Source organism: Capra hircus, chromosome 2 (assembly GCF_001704415.2).
Source record: "Capra hircus breed San Clemente chromosome 2, ASM170441v1, whole genome shotgun sequence".
Lineage (NCBI taxonomy): Eukaryota > Metazoa > Chordata > Mammalia > Artiodactyla > Bovidae > Capra > Capra hircus.
The window spans coordinates 125,752,875-125,771,260 of record NC_030809.1 but is presented as its reverse complement, the minus strand read 5'-3'; the positions used below and the strand labels follow the sequence as shown (position 1 = coordinate 125,771,260).

The window sequence follows — 18,386 nt, the reverse complement described above, 5'->3', positions numbered from 1 at the left end:
TCTTGGTTTGTTTTCAAGGCAAACCATTCAACATCACAGTAATCCAAGTCTATGCCCCAACCACTGATGCCAAATAAACTGAAGTTGACCAGTTCTATGAAGGCCTAGAAGACCTCCTAGAATTAACACCCCTCCTCCAAAAGATATTATGTTCATTATAGGGGATTGGAATGCAAAAGTAGGAAGACAAAAGATTCCTGGAATAACGGGCAAGTTTGGCCTTAGAATACAAAATGAAGCAGAGCAAAGGCTAACAGAATTCTGTCAAGAGAACACACTGGTCATAGCAACCACCCTTTTTTAACAACACAAGAGATGACCTTACACATGGACATTACCAATGGTCAATACTGAAATCAGATTGATTACATTCTTTGGAGCCGATAATGAAAAAGCTGTATTCAATCAGCAAAAACAAGAACTGAAGCTGACTGTGGCTCAGATCATCAGTTCCGATTAAAGAATGTAGGGGAAACAACTAGGCCAGTCAAGAACAACTTAAATTACATCCGCTATGAATATACAGTGGAGGTAATGAATATATTCAAGGGATTAGATCTAGCAACCAGAGTTCCTGAAGAACTAGGGACAGAGATCTGTAATACAGTACAGAAGGCAGAGAACAAAACCATGCCAAGGAAAAGAAATGCAAGAAGGCAAAGTGGTTATCTGAGAAGGCTTTACACAAAGCTGAGGAAAGAAGAGAAGCAAAAAGCAAGGGAGAAATGGCAAAGGTATACCCAACTAAATGCAGAGTACCAGAGAATAGCAAGGAAAGACAAGAAGGCATTCGTCAATGAGCAATGCAAACAAATAGAGGAAAACAATAGAAAGAGTTTAAGACTAGAAGAGCTCTTTAAGAAAACTGGAAATTATCAAAGGAACATTTCATCTAAAGATGGGCACAAAAAAGGACAGAAATAGTAAAGACATAACAGAAGCAGAAGAGATCAAGACGAGATGGAAAGAACTGTACAAAAAAGATCTTCATGACCCAGATAACCACAATGGTGCAGTCTCTCACTCAGAGCCAGGCAATCTGGAGTATGAAGTCAAGTCAGCCTTAGAAAGCACTGCTGCCAATAAAGCTAGTGAAGGTGATGGAATTCCAGCAGAGCTTTTTAAAATCCTGAAAGATGATGCTATTAAAGTGCTGCACTCTTTAGGGCAACAAATTTGGAAAACCCAGCAGTGGCCCCAGGACTAGGAAGGATCAATCCTCCTCCCAATTCCCAAGAAATGAAGTACTAAAGAATGTTCAAATCACCAGATAATTGCACACATCTCCCATGCCACTAAGTTTATGCTCAAAATTCTCCAAGCTAAGCTTCAACATTACATGAACCAAGGAACTTCCAGATGTTCAAACTTGGTTTAGAAAAGGCAAGAGGAACCAGAGATCAAATTGCCAATATTTGCTGAACCATAGAGAAAGCAAGCGAATTCCAGAAAAAAAAAAAATCTACCTCTGTTTCATTGACTATGCTAAAGCCTTTAACTGTGCGGATCATAACAAAACTGTTGAAAACCCTTAAAGAGATGGGAATACCAAGACCATTTTAATCTGTCTCCTGAGGAACCTGTGTGCACGTCAAGAAGCAAAGGTTAGAACCCTGTATGGCACAGCTGACTGGTTCATGATTGAGAAAGGAGTATGATTTCTCCTTTAGGCTGTTTATTATCACCCTGTTTATTTAACTTATATGCAGAGCATATCATGAGAAACGCCAGGCTGGATGAGTTACAAGCTGCAATCAAGATTCTGGGAGAAATATCAACCTCTGATATACAGATAATACCACTCTAATGGCAGAAAGCAAAGAGGAACTAAAAAGCCTCTTGATGAGGGTGAAGGAGATAACACACCAACTTAAAACTCAATATTAATAAAACTAAGATTCTGGCATCCAGTCCCATTACTTCATGGCAAATAGAAGATAAAAAGGTGGAACAGTGACAAGTTTCCTTTTCATGGGCTCTAAAACCACTGCTGATGGTAACTGAAACCATGAAATTAGAAGATGAGTACTTCTTGGCAAGAAAGCTATGAAAAACCTAGATAGTATGTTAAAAAGCAAAAACATCCCTTTGCCAACAAAGGCCCATATAGTCAAGGCTATGGTCTTTCCAGTAGTCATGTACAGATGTTAGAACTGGACAATATAGAAGGCAGAGTGCTGAAGAACTGAATCTTTCAAACTGTGATGCTGGAAAAGACTCTTGAGAGTCTCTTGGAAAGCAAGGAGATCAAACCAGTCAATCTTAAAGGAAGCAAGCTCTGAACATTCATTAGAAATGAGTGATGCTGAAGCTCGACTATATTGGCCGCCTGATTCAAACAGCTGACTCATTGGAAAAGACCCTGATGCTGGGAAAGACTGTTGGCTGAAGGAGAAGGTGACAGAGGATGAGACTGTTGGATGGCATCACCAATGCAATGGACATGAACTTGGGCAAACTCCAGGAGATGGTGAAGGACAGGGAAGCCTAATATGCTGCAGTCCATGGAGTCGTGAAGAGTTGGACACGACTTGGTAACTGAACAGCCACAACAACAACGAAGAGCTTGCAGGTTTTTTAAGCAATCACACATGTTTTATCAGTATCAAAGCTATATCTACCCTCCTTTTTTGAATTTGCATTAATTTCCTCAAACAATGCTGCCAGCTCTTAAAGAAGACCCAATAAAAAATTATTATTAAAATAATGTGCTAAAGATATGTTCCCTCCATTTCCAACTATAGGATGGATTTTGTATTTGATTGTTTATTCAGTTAGCAGCTTGGATTACCTCCTGGACTCCCAGAAACTGTATCTTCTCTAGCAGAAATTCATGTTTATAGCCTTGGCACCAGAATTCCCAATTCTTGGACCTTTTGGTTTCCCTTTCTAGCCATACTGAAATAGTGAAGTTAAATAGCATCCCGTACTTTAAAAAAACTCTTAGCTTCAATTATTTCTAGCATTTTGTAACTTATTTGGATCCACAATATATACATAAAATATGCATTAACTTCAATCTCACCTGTGCCTTATTAATCGTTCTTGGTCCTTAATAGATGGGGTGCCTTCCTGTAACAACCAATTTTGGAACTGTGTAACATCAGAACGTCCAGGTATTTGATTGTCTTCCTGTAGTTTATTTACTTGTTTTGCAAGCATTTTCTATTAAAAAAAGTGTGTGTGTGTAATATATATATATATATGTATATATGGATGTGTATATATATGTATATACAAATTTTTAACATTTCCCAGAAATAAAAATGTCTTTTGATCTGCTTTTTTTATATTTAATGTTTAGTGAAATCCCCATACTTTGTAAATAACTAATTCCTTTTAACTGCATTTAAATCTATTTTGAATCCACTGTAGATATGGACAATTGAATCAAAATAAAGATTTCTGTTTCTGAAAATAAAAAATATTTCAGCTTATTTTTCTATCCATTCTAAAGAAATTAATTAAAAAAAAATGGAAGAAGTGGAGGAGACACTCCCAGCACAAAGGAGGAAATGAGGGGAAATAGAGAACACTTAAAAGTATAGGAGAATCATCTTCATTTCTATACAATTCTTGACTTTGGAACATAAATCTGTAAAACTCACATAAGTGCAGCTTTTTCATTTTTATCCAACTCATGACTCTAAAGTTTGAATTCACTTACACACACATGGGCAGAGGCTCACATGTTACATGTTCTTTGCATTTTTAGGATGTTATAACTATTCATATGGCTCCTCTCCTGTTACTTAAGTTGTTTTGGACTCCAGCCTAAGAATCTTGCTGCCACAACAGACTCTTCTAATTGGTCCCAAATCAGGTAGATGGGGCATATCCTAGTAACAATCTAATTATTAAATTTTGCCAGATACCACTGGCATACTAATAGATGACCTGGTCCCTTTCCCTTTCTTGGCCCAAAATAGCAACCTCAAAATATTTTCTTCAGCTCTAAATTTTTACTTGGAGAAATTATTTAGGTTGCCACAATTAAAGGTAGAATATTATAAGAAAATACTCTGCCCACAAGCAAACCTTTGTTCCAAACCCCATGTACAGAAACCGAATTTAAATATTTAACTTACTTGTTCTCTTATATAGTTTCTTTCAAAGTCTAATTTTAAACTGGTAAGATATTGCCTGTACTTATTCAATTCCCTCAAGGTACATACAACCTAAAAAAAACACAAAACAATAAGAAAATATATATAAATAAAAAATCTAAAAATCAAAGCAATTACTTTATAGAAGTAAAATAATATTGTTACCGACCGAGTAAAAAACTGCTAAGAATTTTGTAAGTAATATCTCTCTAGAATTTTTAATCAACAGGAAATTGCTATTCAAATAGCATTACTTTATTTATATGACTTATGCCATGGTAAGGAATTGAGTACATAAAGTTATTAAAATAAAATACTAATGTAATAATTATGTTCAACCTCAATAAGAACAGAGTGTAATAGGACTGTATCAAGCTGATTTTTCTAGGTTCTTATTTTCTCTTAATTTTTTAGAAAGTACACGGGACATAATCCTCGACAAGCATACAGTGTCATTAGAGACAAAGAAAACTATGATACAGTTGGGAAAATTCTTTTTATGTCTTCAAATTATTTATAAATAAGATATTTATAAATATCTTTTGATATTTCAAGGAAAAGAAGTTAAAGGAAGAGATAGTTTCACTTGGAAAACAACTACTGTCTGATTTTCTTTGACCCAAATACTGATTGATTTAATGGAATTTTCCATTAAGTATCTCTTTTGACCAAATTAAAGGTGATCCAGGTCCCCCAGTGAGGAACAGCAGCAAGCTTTTATCAAATCTTAGAGGTTTTCAATGATTGATGTGGCAGAACCAATACAGTATTGCAAAGTAATTAGCCTCCAATTAAAATAAATAAATTTAAATTAAAAAAAGTTATCTTCAACTCACTTTATTATTGCTGGTGATGTAACCACCTTTCTTTAATCTTCTCAAGATGTCTTTACGCTTATGGTAGGCTCTTAAATGTGGATCATGGAGACTTTTATATTGGTTTTCCAAAAGTCGACAGTAAGGATCAGTCAGGTTAAAACCATAAGAAGGTCGAAAAAGCTGCAAACAAGAAATTTAAGCATATTATAAATGTAGAATTAATCAATTTCTCTTTTAAATATCACTCTATTAAAATAACCAGACTATTCATAGAAAATAAAGCATGTAAGAACGTGAAGCGGGAGAAAATCAGAAAAAGAATTTGAAATGGGCAGTGTTAATTGCATATCCCTACCTTTTTACTTCACTAACCTGAATTATCCTAAAACCCCACCTTCACTCAATGAATCCCCCCATCTTTATCAGTCCCTGGCCCAAAGCTAGAAAAGGAAGGAGGAAATGAAAAGAAAGTGGGAAGTATAAACTTTGTTTTAATGTATAAAGCCCAAACTAAGACTCTCTCTTTTCCTCTTCCCTCCTCCAGATCCAGAAACTGCATTCAAAGGATAAAGGGATAATATCAATATCATTTAGTTCAGTTCAGTTCAGTTGCTCAGTTGTGTCCAACTCTTTGCGACCCCATGAATTGCAGCATGCCAGGCCTCCCTGTCCATCACCAACTCCTGGAGTTCACTCAAATTCATGTCCATCAAGTAGGTGATGCCATCCAGCCATCTCATCCTCTGTATCTCATATTCTAACAGTAAAGAAAAACAGAAAATCTTCCACAAAGATTTGATGAAACAACTTTGGAAAAAAAAAAAAAGAGAAGTAAAACTCAGATGTTAAAGATGATGAATTGAAGAGTTATTGCATTTTGAACTCTTATCAAAGAAACAATGATTTCTGAGTGCTACAGTCAGGGAAAAGTTACTACTCTATATTATAAAGTTCAATATATTGAAGAATCAATTATAAAGACTAATGCTAGGGATTGAGATTTCTCCATGCCAAATACAACCTTATGAAATAGCTATTACTGTATCAAAGAAGGAAAATAACTAATAGTCATGTTAGTTTATCTGTTACTTTAGAGGAAACATGAATAATTTAATTCATCTGTAAGTTAAAACATTACCAAGGCAAGGCAATCTTTAAAATCTGCCAGGGGGGGACGTCAGTACTTAGTTCATTTTTCAAAAAACTTTCAGTAGCAGGATAGTGATAATAGGGAATGGGAGAACCTCTGAAAGGGGAAAAGGAGAGGCTAGAAGTAGGTGCAGAAGTCATCCAAATGTTGTCTTCGTATCCTATATTTATACTATCCTTTAGATTGTCTTGGCCAGACAACAGAAATTTTTAGTCTAAAGTTAAAGTAGGAACTGTCTCAAGTGAAAGGCAACTGGAATGTGTGGGAGATGTGGCAAACCTGAGAGCACACCATGCCCTGTGCAGGCATGCTATTCAAATTCTGTGGCCTGACACACTATGCATCTTTGTACACTGGTATCTGTCTGCAGGTACCAATTTGTGTTCAGTCTGTGTTCTGTCTGGCAGGAGCCTCCTCAGTCAGATTCTGAACACTAAAGAGCCTGGCTTGGGTGGGACCCTAAAAAGAACTCCTTCAAGCAAATTTGAGGATGCTTATGTGAAAAAAGAGGGAGATTGGGGAGCTGACAGGATGCTAGGATGCCTTATCCATTTAAAAGTTTCCTTGATAAATTTCTGACAATTTGCTTAATACTAGACTTTACTCTCTTCCAAGGCATCTAAGTTATAAAGCAGAATTCCCTAATTACCAAAGATTCTCTAAGAAAGGCGGTGGGGGGGGGGGGGGATGAGTTCCATAGGGCAATGTCATAAATTCAGTGAGACCAGAAGTGAAATCCGTATCTTTCTCTAAGGAAAACAATCAACTGTCATGAATCATGAGTCATGAGTCAGGAAGTGGATTGTTTCTTTTAGAGGTTGATATTTAGCTGTCAACTTCTTTTAGATATTCAGTTCAGTTCAGTTGCTCAGTCATGTCCGACTTTTTGAGACCCTGGGAACTGCAGAACGCCAGGCTTCTCTGTCCATCACCAACTACCAGAGTTTGCTCAAACTCATGTGCATTGAGCCGATGATGCCATCTACCCATCTTATCCTCTGTCGTCCCCTTCTCCTCCTCTCTTCAATCTTTCCAGCATCAGGGTCTTTTCCAAGGAGTCAATTCTTTGCATCAGGTGGCTAAAGTATTGGAGTTTCGGCTACAGCATAAGATCTTCCAGTGAATATTCAGGACTCATTTCCTTTAGGATGGACTGGTTGGATCTCCTTGCAGTCCAAGGGACTCTCAAGAGTCTTCTGCAACACCACAGTTCAAAAGCATCAATTTATCAGTGCTCAGTTTTCTTTATAGTTCAACTCTCACATCTATACATAACTACTGGAAAACCACAGCTTTGACTAGACAGGCCATTGTCGGCAAAGTAATGTCTCTGCTTTTTAATAGGCTCTCTAGGATGGTCATAGTTTTTTTCCAAGGAGCAAGTGTTTTTTAATTCATGGCTATCACTATCCACAGTGATTTTGGAGCCCCCCCAAAAGAAAATCCCTCATTGTTTCCATTGTTTCCCCATCAATTTGCCATGAAGTGATAGAACTGGATGCCATGATCTTAGTTTTATGAATGTTGAGTGTTACACTACCTTTTTCACTCTCCTCTTTCACTTTCATCAAGAGGCTCTTTAGTCCCTTTTCAATTTCTGCCATAGGGTGGTGTCTGGAGAAGGCAAAGGCAACTCACTCCAGTACTCTTGCCTGGAAAATCCCATGGACAGAGGAACCTGGTGGGCTGCAGTCCATGGGGTCACTAAGAGTCGGACACGACTGAGCGACTTCACTTTCACTTTTCCTCCTATGCATTGGAAAAGGAAATGACAACCCACTAAAGTATTCTTGCCTGGAGAATCCCAGGGACAGTGGAGCCTGGTGGGCAGCCGTCTATGGGGTCGCACAGAGTCGGACACGACTGAAGCAACTTAGTAGTAGTAGTAGTAGTAGGGTGGTGTCATCTGTGTATCTGAGGTTATAGATATTTCTCCCAGTATTCTTGATTCCAGCTTGGGCTTCATTCAGCCAGCATTTCACATAATGTACTCTGCATAGAAATTAAATTACCAGGGTGCCAATATACAGCCCTGACATACTCCTTTCCCTATTTAGAACAAGTCTGTTGTTCCATGTCCAATTCTAACTGTTGCTTCTTGACCTGCATACAGATTTCTCAGGAGGCAGGTAAGGTGGTCAGGTATTCCCATCTCTTTAAGAATTTTGCACAGTTTGTTGTCATCTACAGAGTCAGAAGCTTTGGTGTAATCAATAAAGCAGAAGTAGATGTTTTTCTGGTATTTTCTTTCTCCTTCTATATCCAGTGGATGTTGGCAATTTGATCTCTAGTTCCTCTGACTTTTCTAGACCCAGCTTTAACATCTGGAAGATCATGGTTCACATACTGTTGGAGCCTGACTTCAAGAATTTTGAGCATTACTTTGCTAGCATGTGAGATGAGTGCAATTGTGCAGTGGACTGAACATTCTTTGGCATTGACCTTCTTTGGGACTAGAATAAAAACTGACCTTTTTCAGTCCTGTGACCACTGCAGGGTTTTCCAAATTTGCTAGCATGTTGAGTGCAGCACTTTCACAGCATCATCTTTTAGGACTTGAAATAGCTCAGCTGGAATTCCATCACCTCCACTAGCTTTGTTTGTAGTGATGCTTCCTAAGGCCCACTTGACTTCACATTCCAGGATGTCTCACTCTAGGTGAGTGATCACAGCATCATGGTTATCTGGGTGATGATCTTTTTTGTACAGTTCTTCTGTGTATTCTTGGCACCTCTTCTTAATATCTTCTGCTTCTGTTAGGTCCATACCGTTTCTGACACAATAATGTGCCCATCTTTGCATGAAGCGTTCCCTTGGTATCTCAAATTTTCTTGAAGAGATCACTAGTCTTTCCCATTCTATTGTTTCCCTCTATTTCTTTGCATTGATCACTGAGGAAGGTTTTCTTATCTCTCCTTGCTATTCTGTGGAACTCTGAATTCAAGGGGTATAGCTTTCCTTTTCTCCTTGGCCTTTAGCTTCTTTTTCCTCAGGTATTTGCAAGGCCTCCACAGACAACCATTTTGCCTTTTCTTTTCCTTGGGGATGCTCTTCATCACTATCTCCTGTACAATGTCTCAAACCTCCATCCATAGTTCTTCCAGTACAATGTCTATCAGATCTAATTCCTTGAATCTATTTGTCACTTCCACTATATTTTACATACTGAATTTTAGCTTCGATGGTCTCAGCTCAGTTCAGTCGCTCAGTCATTTCTGACCCTTTGTGACCCCATGGACTTCAGCATGACAGGCTTCCCTGTCCATCACCAACTCCTGGAGCTTACTTAAACTCATGTCCATCAAGTCCATGATGCCATCCAACCATATCATCCTGTCTTCCCCTTCTCCTCCTACCTTCAATCTTTCCAAGCATCAGGGTCTTTTCCAATGAGTCAGTTCTTTGCATCAGATGGCCAAAGTAATGGAGATTCAGTTTCAACTTAGTCCTTCCAATGAATATTCAGGACTGATTTCCTTTGGATCAGTTGCATCTCCTCGCAAACCAAGGGACTCTAAACAGTCTTCTCCAACACCAGAGTTCAAGGCATCAATTCTTCAGCATTCAGCTTTCTTTATAGTCCAAATCTCACATTCATACATGACTATTTGAAAAACCATAGCTTTGACAAGACAAACCTTTGTTGACAAAGTAATATCTCTGCTTTTTAATATGCTGTCTAGGTTGGTCCTAGCTTTTGTTCCTAGGAGCAAGTGTCTTTTAATTTCATGGCTGCAGTCACCATCTTTAGGGATTTTTGAGCCCAAGAAAATAAAATTTTTCCCTGTTTTTATTGTTTCCCCATTAATTTGCCATGAAGTGATGGGATTGGATGCCATGATCTTTATTTTAGGAATGTTGAGTTTCAAGCCACCTTTTTCACTCTCCTCTTTCACTTTCACCAAGAGCCTCTTTAGTTCTTTGCTTTCTGCCATAAGGGTGGTGTCATCTGCATATCTGCGATTATTGATTTTTTTTTCTCCCAGTAATCTTGATTCCAGCTTGTGCTTCATGCAGTCCAGCATTTCTCATGATGTACTCTGCATATAAGTTAAATAAGCAGGGTGACAATATACAGCCTTGATGTACTTCTTTCCCAATTTGGAACCATCTATTGTTCCACGTCTGGTTCTAACTGTTGCTTCTTGACCTATATACAGATTTCTCAGGAGGCAGGTTAGGTGGTCTGGCAGTCCCATCTGTTTAAGAATTTTCCATAGTTTGTTGTGATCCACACAGGCAAAGGTTTTGGCATAGTCAATAAAGTAGAAGTAGATATTTTCCTGGAACTCTCTTGCTTTTTCTATGATTCAGCGGATGTTAGCAATTTGATCTCTGGTTCCTCTGATGGTCTGTGTTTCTCAAAATCAACCCTGGGCTACTGATCTCTAAACAAAGAACATCTTTGATACAAACCCATTCCTTAGTGTCAGGTAATCCTTCTGCTGTCAATTAAAACAATTGTGTGAAAAAATACAGTGTAAATATAAGGCAGTATTTCATTGAGATTTTACTGAAAGAAAAAGAAGGCTATCACAAAGTCAGTCTTCAGGGAAATTTTGCCTAATTATGGTTAAATGAAGAATTTGAGGGAAATGAATATAATAAAGAATAGAAAATGTCTTTTTAAAAACTACTGGACAACTTAATTAATATTGGACAGAGAAAATGGTAGTACAACAAGTAATTTATTTGAGGAAGCATTTGGAAGACAGGGCTAAGTTTATATAATAAGAGGAGTGATATAGGTTGAGCATTCTTTCATAAACCTGGTTTGTGTGGCTATGATGCAATCAAACTGTGTGTGGTATCATGTTTTCAGGTAATTTGCTCTATTCTAGTAGATTTATTTTAAAAAAGTGAAGTTATACATTTTCCAAAAGCAAAGTTTTACTTTTAAGAAATTATGTTTATTAGGCAAGGATCAAATATGGAGGGCTCTACTCATTTCTGATGACATCACAGATACTATGTTGGGCTTCCCAGGTGGCATTAGTGGTAAAGAACCTGTCTGCCAATGCAGGAAACATAACACAGGTGGGTTTGATAGCTGGGTCAGGAAAATTGGCTAGAGGAGAGTGTGGCAATCCACTCCAGTATTCTTGCCTGCAGAATCCCACGGCCAGAGGAACCTGGTGGGCTACAGTCCATGTAGCCGCAAAGAGTCGGACATGACTGAAACAACTTAGAATACACGCATGGCGGTTAAATGAAAATTCTTTCCAGTAGAATTTTTTGCCATATTGATCAAAGCAACCCGTTAAAAAGAATGCATTGCACTTCCTGCCCTGTTAATTACTGAATTAAGGAGTGGGGAGGTTTCAGGGAGGGTATTACACTGAGGACTAAAAACATGGAAGGGTTTGAGGGACATACATGGCAACCCACTCCAGTACTCTTGCCTGGAGAATCCCATGGAGGGAGGAGGCTGGTAGGCTACAGTCCATGGGATCACAAAGAGTTGGACACGACTGAGCGACTTCACTTTCACTTTCACATTATATTGAGGACTAAAAACAGGGAAGGGTTTGAGGGGCATACACACTATAACCTAGTAAAATTTAAGTTATAAAATTATAGTATTGGGTAGACTTATACAAACCAAGGAAAATGCTAATTCTAAGGAAACAAAGGCTGTAACAGTTGAAAAGAAATCTTGAAAGATGGTCCAAGTTCATAGCTGGGGAGAAGAGCAAAGGATAGGATTGAACCTGGGTCTCCTGAATTGCAGGTGGATTCCATCAGAGCTACTTGAGGGTTATAACTCTGTGTGGGGAAGACCTGTTGGAGAAGAAAATGGCAACCCACTCCACTATTCTTTTCTGTAGAATTCCATGGACAAAGGAGCCTGATAGGCTACAGTCCATGGGGTCGCAAAGTCAGACACAACTGAGCAGCTAACAATTTTCAGAAAAGAATGAAGTCAATGTAAGAAAATTAAACATCACCTTACCTTCTCATTTAATTTCGTGGTATAGTATAAACTATTGCTTCCCGGGATCACAGGTAGCTTGACCCCAAGAGGCAGATCCAGTAGCTGAGTTGCTCCGACCCCCAAAAATTGAGTTTTGTGTTCACCCTGTCGGATACAATTGGATTTTGTCGTTCCTTAAGTTATGTTAGTTTAGGCCAACTTAACTGCTACTCCAATCCTGAGGAAGGAAGGAACGGAAAGGTCCCGCCCTGCCAGGCAGCCTGGAAGACCTTGGTTTCCAGTCACCAGCTCCCTCGACAGCGCCACAGCCGGTTGCGCCCGCACCCGCCCAGCCCCGCCTCCTGCGGCGTTGCTGCTTGAGGGCCTTGGAAGCCGGACGGTTGGGCCTCACCGCGGGCACGTGACTATTTGCCACCCTCCCCACCCGTTCCTCCCAGGCTGGAGGCCCAGCAGAGGAGGACAGAGCTGACCAGCCTGGGGGCCACTCACGTCTCCGCACTGCTGGCTTTCCGTGGTCAGGCCGCTGGTGGCCGTCTTGGTGGCTGCAACATCGGCAGCCTTGGAGCAGGCGCTAAGGTACAGCTCCATAGCCGGCCTGGGCCCCTCTGTGCCCCCACTGTCCTCCCCTCTCACCTCCCCTCACACCCCGTCCCTGTCGTCGTCCCTCCGTCCCCACCGAACCGAATGACCAGTATCCTGCGTCCCAGAGGCCCACCCTCGCAGCGTTCCAGGCTCCGAACGTGCGGGTGCTCGACTATGAAGAGCAGAGCGCCCTCCTGAGGGCGAGCCCCTCGCGCGCTGGCTTGGGAGCCTCAAGAGCCGGGAAATCAGGACGCGGGGCCTGGTCCCTGCGTGCCGAGGGTGACATATTTCTCTACGAACCCTACAGCCCTCAGCCACACCAAACCAAAATCAAAACTTACAGAACTTCACTGGCGCATTAGCTGGCTAATTTCTCCTCTTCTCCAAGAAGGTTTGGTTCTGTGCAGAAAACAAAGAGTGATTGTGCGGCCCATTCTGGAGCCAGTTCAGTTCAGTTGCTCAGTCATGTCCGACTCTTTGCGATCCTATGAACCGCAGCACGCCAGGCCTCCCTGTCCATCACCAACTCCTGGAGTCCACCCAAACCCATGCCCATTGAGTCAGTGATGCCATCCAATCATCTCATCCTGTCTGTCCCCTTCTCCTCCTGCCCTCAATCTTTCCCAGCATCAGGGTCTTTTCCAGTGAGTCAGCTCTCCGCATCAGGTGGACACAGTACTGGAGTTTCAGCTTCAACATCAGTCCTTCCAATGAACACCCAGGACTGATCTCCTTTAGGATGGACTGGTTGGATCTCCTTGCATTCCAAGGGACTCTCAAGAGTCTTCTCCAACACCACAGTTCAAAAGCATCAGTTCTGCACTCAGCTAGGACTGACAAATACACATGGCTCCCTTGTAAACTGTGATCACACCCCATCCCCAGGTGTCCATAACCTCTTCCCAATCCACTCCAGGTTCCACATAACTTATTATCCTCCCTCCTCTTCTAGTCTCCCTCTTTCATTTCTAGCTCTCTTTCTTTTTTCTTTCTTCCTGTCCCTATTGTCTGCCTCTCTTGTGTTTTCCTGTGGGCCTCTTTTTTGTCCTCTCAATCTTCCAGCGAAAATTTATCAAGTGCCTGGCTCCTTTGGGCCAGTCATCTGAGCTGGGAACTTAAGGATACAATGATGAGAAAAAATATGATCCTTCCTTCAGGGAGCTAACTAGGATCTGAGAACTTTGAAAGCAGAGACTGTATCTGATGTTAGGAATTTGGACTTAGCCCCTTAGATTCCTTGATCTATTCTTATCCTTTTATTTTTGGGGCCATTTAATAATAATACCTACTATTTATTGAGAATCTGCTAACTCTAGGTACTGTGCTAAACACTTTGTGCATTAATGTTTTTAACAACCTCGTCAATTATCCCATTTTTTCAAAGATTAAAGAAGGTCAGTATTAAATAGTGGCCCGAGACAGTTTCTTAATCATTACACTCTTCTTTTACATATGCTTTGTTTGTCTTGATGTCACCCATATGCTTAGGACTTCGAAATTTGAAATCTAAACTTTAGTTATAATCCACAGGGATTTCTCACAATCAACTCACATTCAATATATCCAAATCTCAACCCACACTTTTCACCACAGGACAAAACCAGAGCCCCATTCTTCCTGCATTTCCCATCTCAATGACAGTACCAGTGTCTACCCAAACCAGAAGATGAGAAATCCTCCTAGACCTACTTCCCCTTCTAAGCCCCCTGACTCAAAACTCTCTGTATTACTGTGCTGTTTCCTCTTCCTGACAGCCCTTCCCACTTTCTTGCTTGGATAATTTCAGTCAACCTTGAAGACTGCTTAAGTATTCTCACCTCTAGGAAGCCTTTCTGACATTTTAAGCTTTTGTTAAATTATCTTCCTCTGTTATAGTTGTTCAATCACTGAACTACATTCAGCTCTTTGCCATTGCATAGACTGCAGCACACCAGGCTCTTCTGTCCTTCACCATCTCCTAGTTTGCTCAAATTCGTGTCCATTGAGTGGTGATGCTAGTCAACCATTTCATCCTCTGCTTCCACCTTCTCTTTTTGCCTTCAATCTTTCCCATTTTCAGAGTATTTTCCAGTGAGTTGGCTCTTTGCATCAGGTGACCAAATATTGGAGCTTCAGCTTTAGCAGGATTTGTTCCAGGAAATATTTAGGGTTGATTTCCTTTAGGAATGACTGGTTTGATATTTTTGCAGGCCGAGGGACTCTGAAGTCTCTGGCACCATGATTCAAAAGTACCAATTCTTCACTTCCTCTGTGCTTCCCTCCATTTTAGCTAGTTGTGTCCAACTCTGTGACCCCCATGGACTGCAGGTCACCAGGCTTCCCTGTCCATTATCAACTCCTGAAGCTTGCTCAAACCCATGTCCATTGAGTTGGCAATGCCATCCAATCATTTCATCCTCTGTTGTCCCGTTCTCCTCCTGCCTTCAATCTTTCCCAGCATCAGGGTCTTTTCAAATGTGTCAGCTCTTCCCATCAGGTGGCCAAAGTATTAGAGCTTCAACTTCAGCATCCGTCCTTCCCAGTGAATATTCAGGACTGATTTCCTTAAGGATTGACTGGTTTGATCTCTTTGCAGTCCAAGAGATTCTCAAGAGTCTTCTCTAACACCTCCATTCAAAAGCACCAATTTTTCTGCTCTCAGCGTTCCTTAATGGTCTAACTCTCACATCCATACCTGACTACTGGAAAAACAATAACTTTGACTAGATGGACCTTTGTGAGTAAAACAATGACTCTGCTTTTTAATATGCTCTCTAGGTTTGTCATAGCTTTTCTTTCAAGGAGCAAGCATCTTTTAATTTCATGGCTGCAATCACCATCTGCAGTGATTTGGAGCCCAAGAAAATAATGTCTATCACTGTTTCCAAAGAATAGCAAGAAGAGATAAGAAAGCCTTCTTCAGCGATCAATGCAAAGAAATAGAGGAAAACAACAGAATGGGAAAGACTAGAGATATCTTCAAGAAAATTAGAGATACCAAGGGAACATTTCATGCAAAGATGGGCTCGATAAAGGACAGAAATGATATGGACCTAACAGAAGCAGAAGATATTAAGAAGAGGTGGCAAGAATACATGGAAGAACTGTACAGAAAAGATCTTCACGATGCAGATAATCATGGTGATGTGATCACTAATCTACAGCCAGACATCCTGGAATGTGAAGTCAAGTGGGTGTTAGAAAGCATCACCACAAACAAAGCTAGAGGAGGTGATGGAATTCCAGTTGAGCTGTTTCAAATCCTGAAAGATGATGCTGTGAAAGTGCTGCACTCAATATGCCAGCAAGTTTGGAAAACTCAGCAGTGGCCACAGGACTGGAAAAGGTCAGTTTTCATTCCAATTCCAAAGAAAGGCAATGCAAAAGAATGTTCAAACTACCGCACAATTGCACTCATCTCACATGCTAGTAAAATAATGCTCAAAATTCTCCAAGCCAGGCTTCAGCAATACGTGAACCGTGAACTCCCTGACGTTCAAGCTGGTTTTAAAAAAGGCAGAGGAACCAGAGATCAAATTGCAAACATCTGCTGGATCATGGAAAAAGCAAGAGAGTTCCATAAAAATATCTATTTCTGCTTTATTGACTATGCCAAAGCCTTTGACTGTGTGGATCATAATAAACTGTGGAAAATTCTGAACGACATGGGAATACCAGACCACCTAACCTGCCTCTTGAGAAATCTGTATGCAGGTCAGGAAGCAACAGTTAGAACTTGACATGGAACAACAGACTGGTTCCAAATAGGAAAAGAAGTAAGTCAAGGCTGGATATTGTCACCCTACTTATTTAACTTATATGCAGAATACATCATGAGAAACGTGGGACTGGAAGAAACACAAGCTGGACTCAAGATTGCCAGGAGAAATATCAATAACCTCAGATATGCAGATGACACCACCCTTATGGCAGAAAATGAAGAGGAGCTAAAAAGCCTCTTGAGGAAAGTGAAAGAGGAGAGTGAAAATGTTGGCTTAAAGCTCAACATTCAGAAAAAGAAGATCATGGCATCTGGTCCCATCACTTCATGGGAAATAGATGGGGGAACAGTAGAAACAGTGTCAGACTTTATTTTTTTTGGCTCCAAAATCACTGCAGATGGTGACTGCAACCATGAAATTAAAAGACGCTTACTCCTTGGAAGAAAAGTTATGACCCACCTAGATAGTATATTCAAAAGCAGAGACATTACTTTGCCGACTAAGCTCCGTCTAGTCAAGGCTATGGTTTTTCCTGTGGTCATGTGTGGATGTGAGAGTTGGACTGTGTAAAAGGCTGAGCGCTGAAGAATTGATGCCTTTAAACTGTGGTGTTGGAGAAGACTCTTGAGAGTCCCTTGGACTGCAAGGAGATCCAACCAGTCCATTCTGAAGGAGATCAACCCTGGGATTTCTTTGGAAGGAATGATGCTAAAGCTGAAGCTCCAGTACTTTGGACACCTCATGCGAAGAATTGACTCATTGGAAAAGACTCTGATGCTGGGAGGGATTGGGGGCAGGACGAGAAGGGGATGACAGAGGATGAGATGGCTGGATGGCATCATGGACTCGATGGAAGTGAGTCTGAGTGAACTCAGGGAGATGGTGATGGACAGGGAGGCCTGGCGTGCTGCGATTCATGGGGTTGCAAAGAGTCGGACATGACTGAGTGACTGAACTGAACTGAACTGAACTGATCACTCTTTCCATTGTTTCCCCATCCATATGCCATGAAGTGCTGGGACCGGATGCCATGATCTTAGTTTTTTGTACATTCAGTTTAAACCAGGCTTTTCACTCTCCTCTTTCACTGTCATCAAGAGCCTCTTTAGTTCCTCTTTGCTTTGTGGCATAAGGGTTGTGTCATCTGCATAACTGAGGTTATTGATATTTCTCCCTGCAATCTTGATTGGGATAGAATGGATACAGACATGTTTACGGTTGAGTCCCTTTGTTGTTCATGTGAAACAATCATAACACTGCTAGTGGCCTACACCCAAGTACAGAATAAAAAGTTAAAAAATGAATATCTCTTTACCTGTCATTCCCCTTTAATGAAATAGAAAGTTCTTGAAAGCAGGTATTTCCTTATTCAACTTTATATGCACAGTACCTAGTATAGTGTCTGAAAGTGAAAGTTGCTCAGTTGTGTCTGACTCTTTGTGAACCCATGGATTATACAGTCTATGAAATTCTCTAGGCCAGAATACTGAAGTGGATAGCCTTTCCCTTCTTCAGGGATCTTCCCAACCCAGGGTTTGAACCCAGGTCTCCCACATTACAGATGGATTCTTTACCAGCTGAGCCACGAGGGAAGCCCAGTATAGTGTGTAGCAATCATTTAGCAACAATCTTCCTAAATTGTCTAGAATTGCTCATGGTAAACAAACTGGAATATAGAGATTTTGGGATAATGATTGGTTGGAAAAGTTATGTAATCTGTGTAATCCTCTCAGTGTAAAACATATCTCGTAATTTAACTGGCTCCTTCTATGAAAGTAAAGCATTTCTCACAAAAAAACTTGTCTGTTACCTTGAGCCAGAGAGCATCTGATGTATAATAGGACTTGGGGAAATGCTCTAGAGGTCTTGGACCTTTGTTTTTTCACCTGTGTATTATGATTACATATATCCCTGAAATTATTAGTGAAGGTTGATACTGGCTAAGATCTGAGTCCTTTGAATCTTAATTATCAATCTAACCCTTTGCTGCTGCTGCTGCTGCTGCTAAGTCGCTTCAGTTGTGTCTGACTCTGTGTGACCCCATAGATGGTAGCCTACCAGACTCCCCCATCCCTGAGATTCTCCAGGCAAGAA

At 40.5% G+C, this 18,386-nt stretch overlaps 1 protein-coding gene across 1 annotated transcript in view; it reads right to left on the bottom strand.

The window, feature by feature from the left end:
* FSIP2 (fibrous sheath interacting protein 2) overlaps nucleotides 1–12,597 on the bottom strand; it is a 141,713-nt gene extending 129,116 nt beyond the window's left edge. The window contains exons 1-5 of the mRNA XM_018066882.1: nucleotides 12,499–12,597; nucleotides 12,028–12,153; nucleotides 4,943–5,104; nucleotides 4,089–4,178; nucleotides 3,026–3,165 (exon numbers count right to left, since the gene is read on the bottom strand). Of these exons, the coding sequence (XP_017922371.1) occupies nucleotides 3,026–3,165; nucleotides 4,089–4,178; nucleotides 4,943–5,104; nucleotides 12,028–12,153; nucleotides 12,499–12,597 (617 nt within the window). The remainder of the gene's footprint in view (nucleotides 1–3,025; nucleotides 3,166–4,088; nucleotides 4,179–4,942; nucleotides 5,105–12,027; nucleotides 12,154–12,498) is intronic.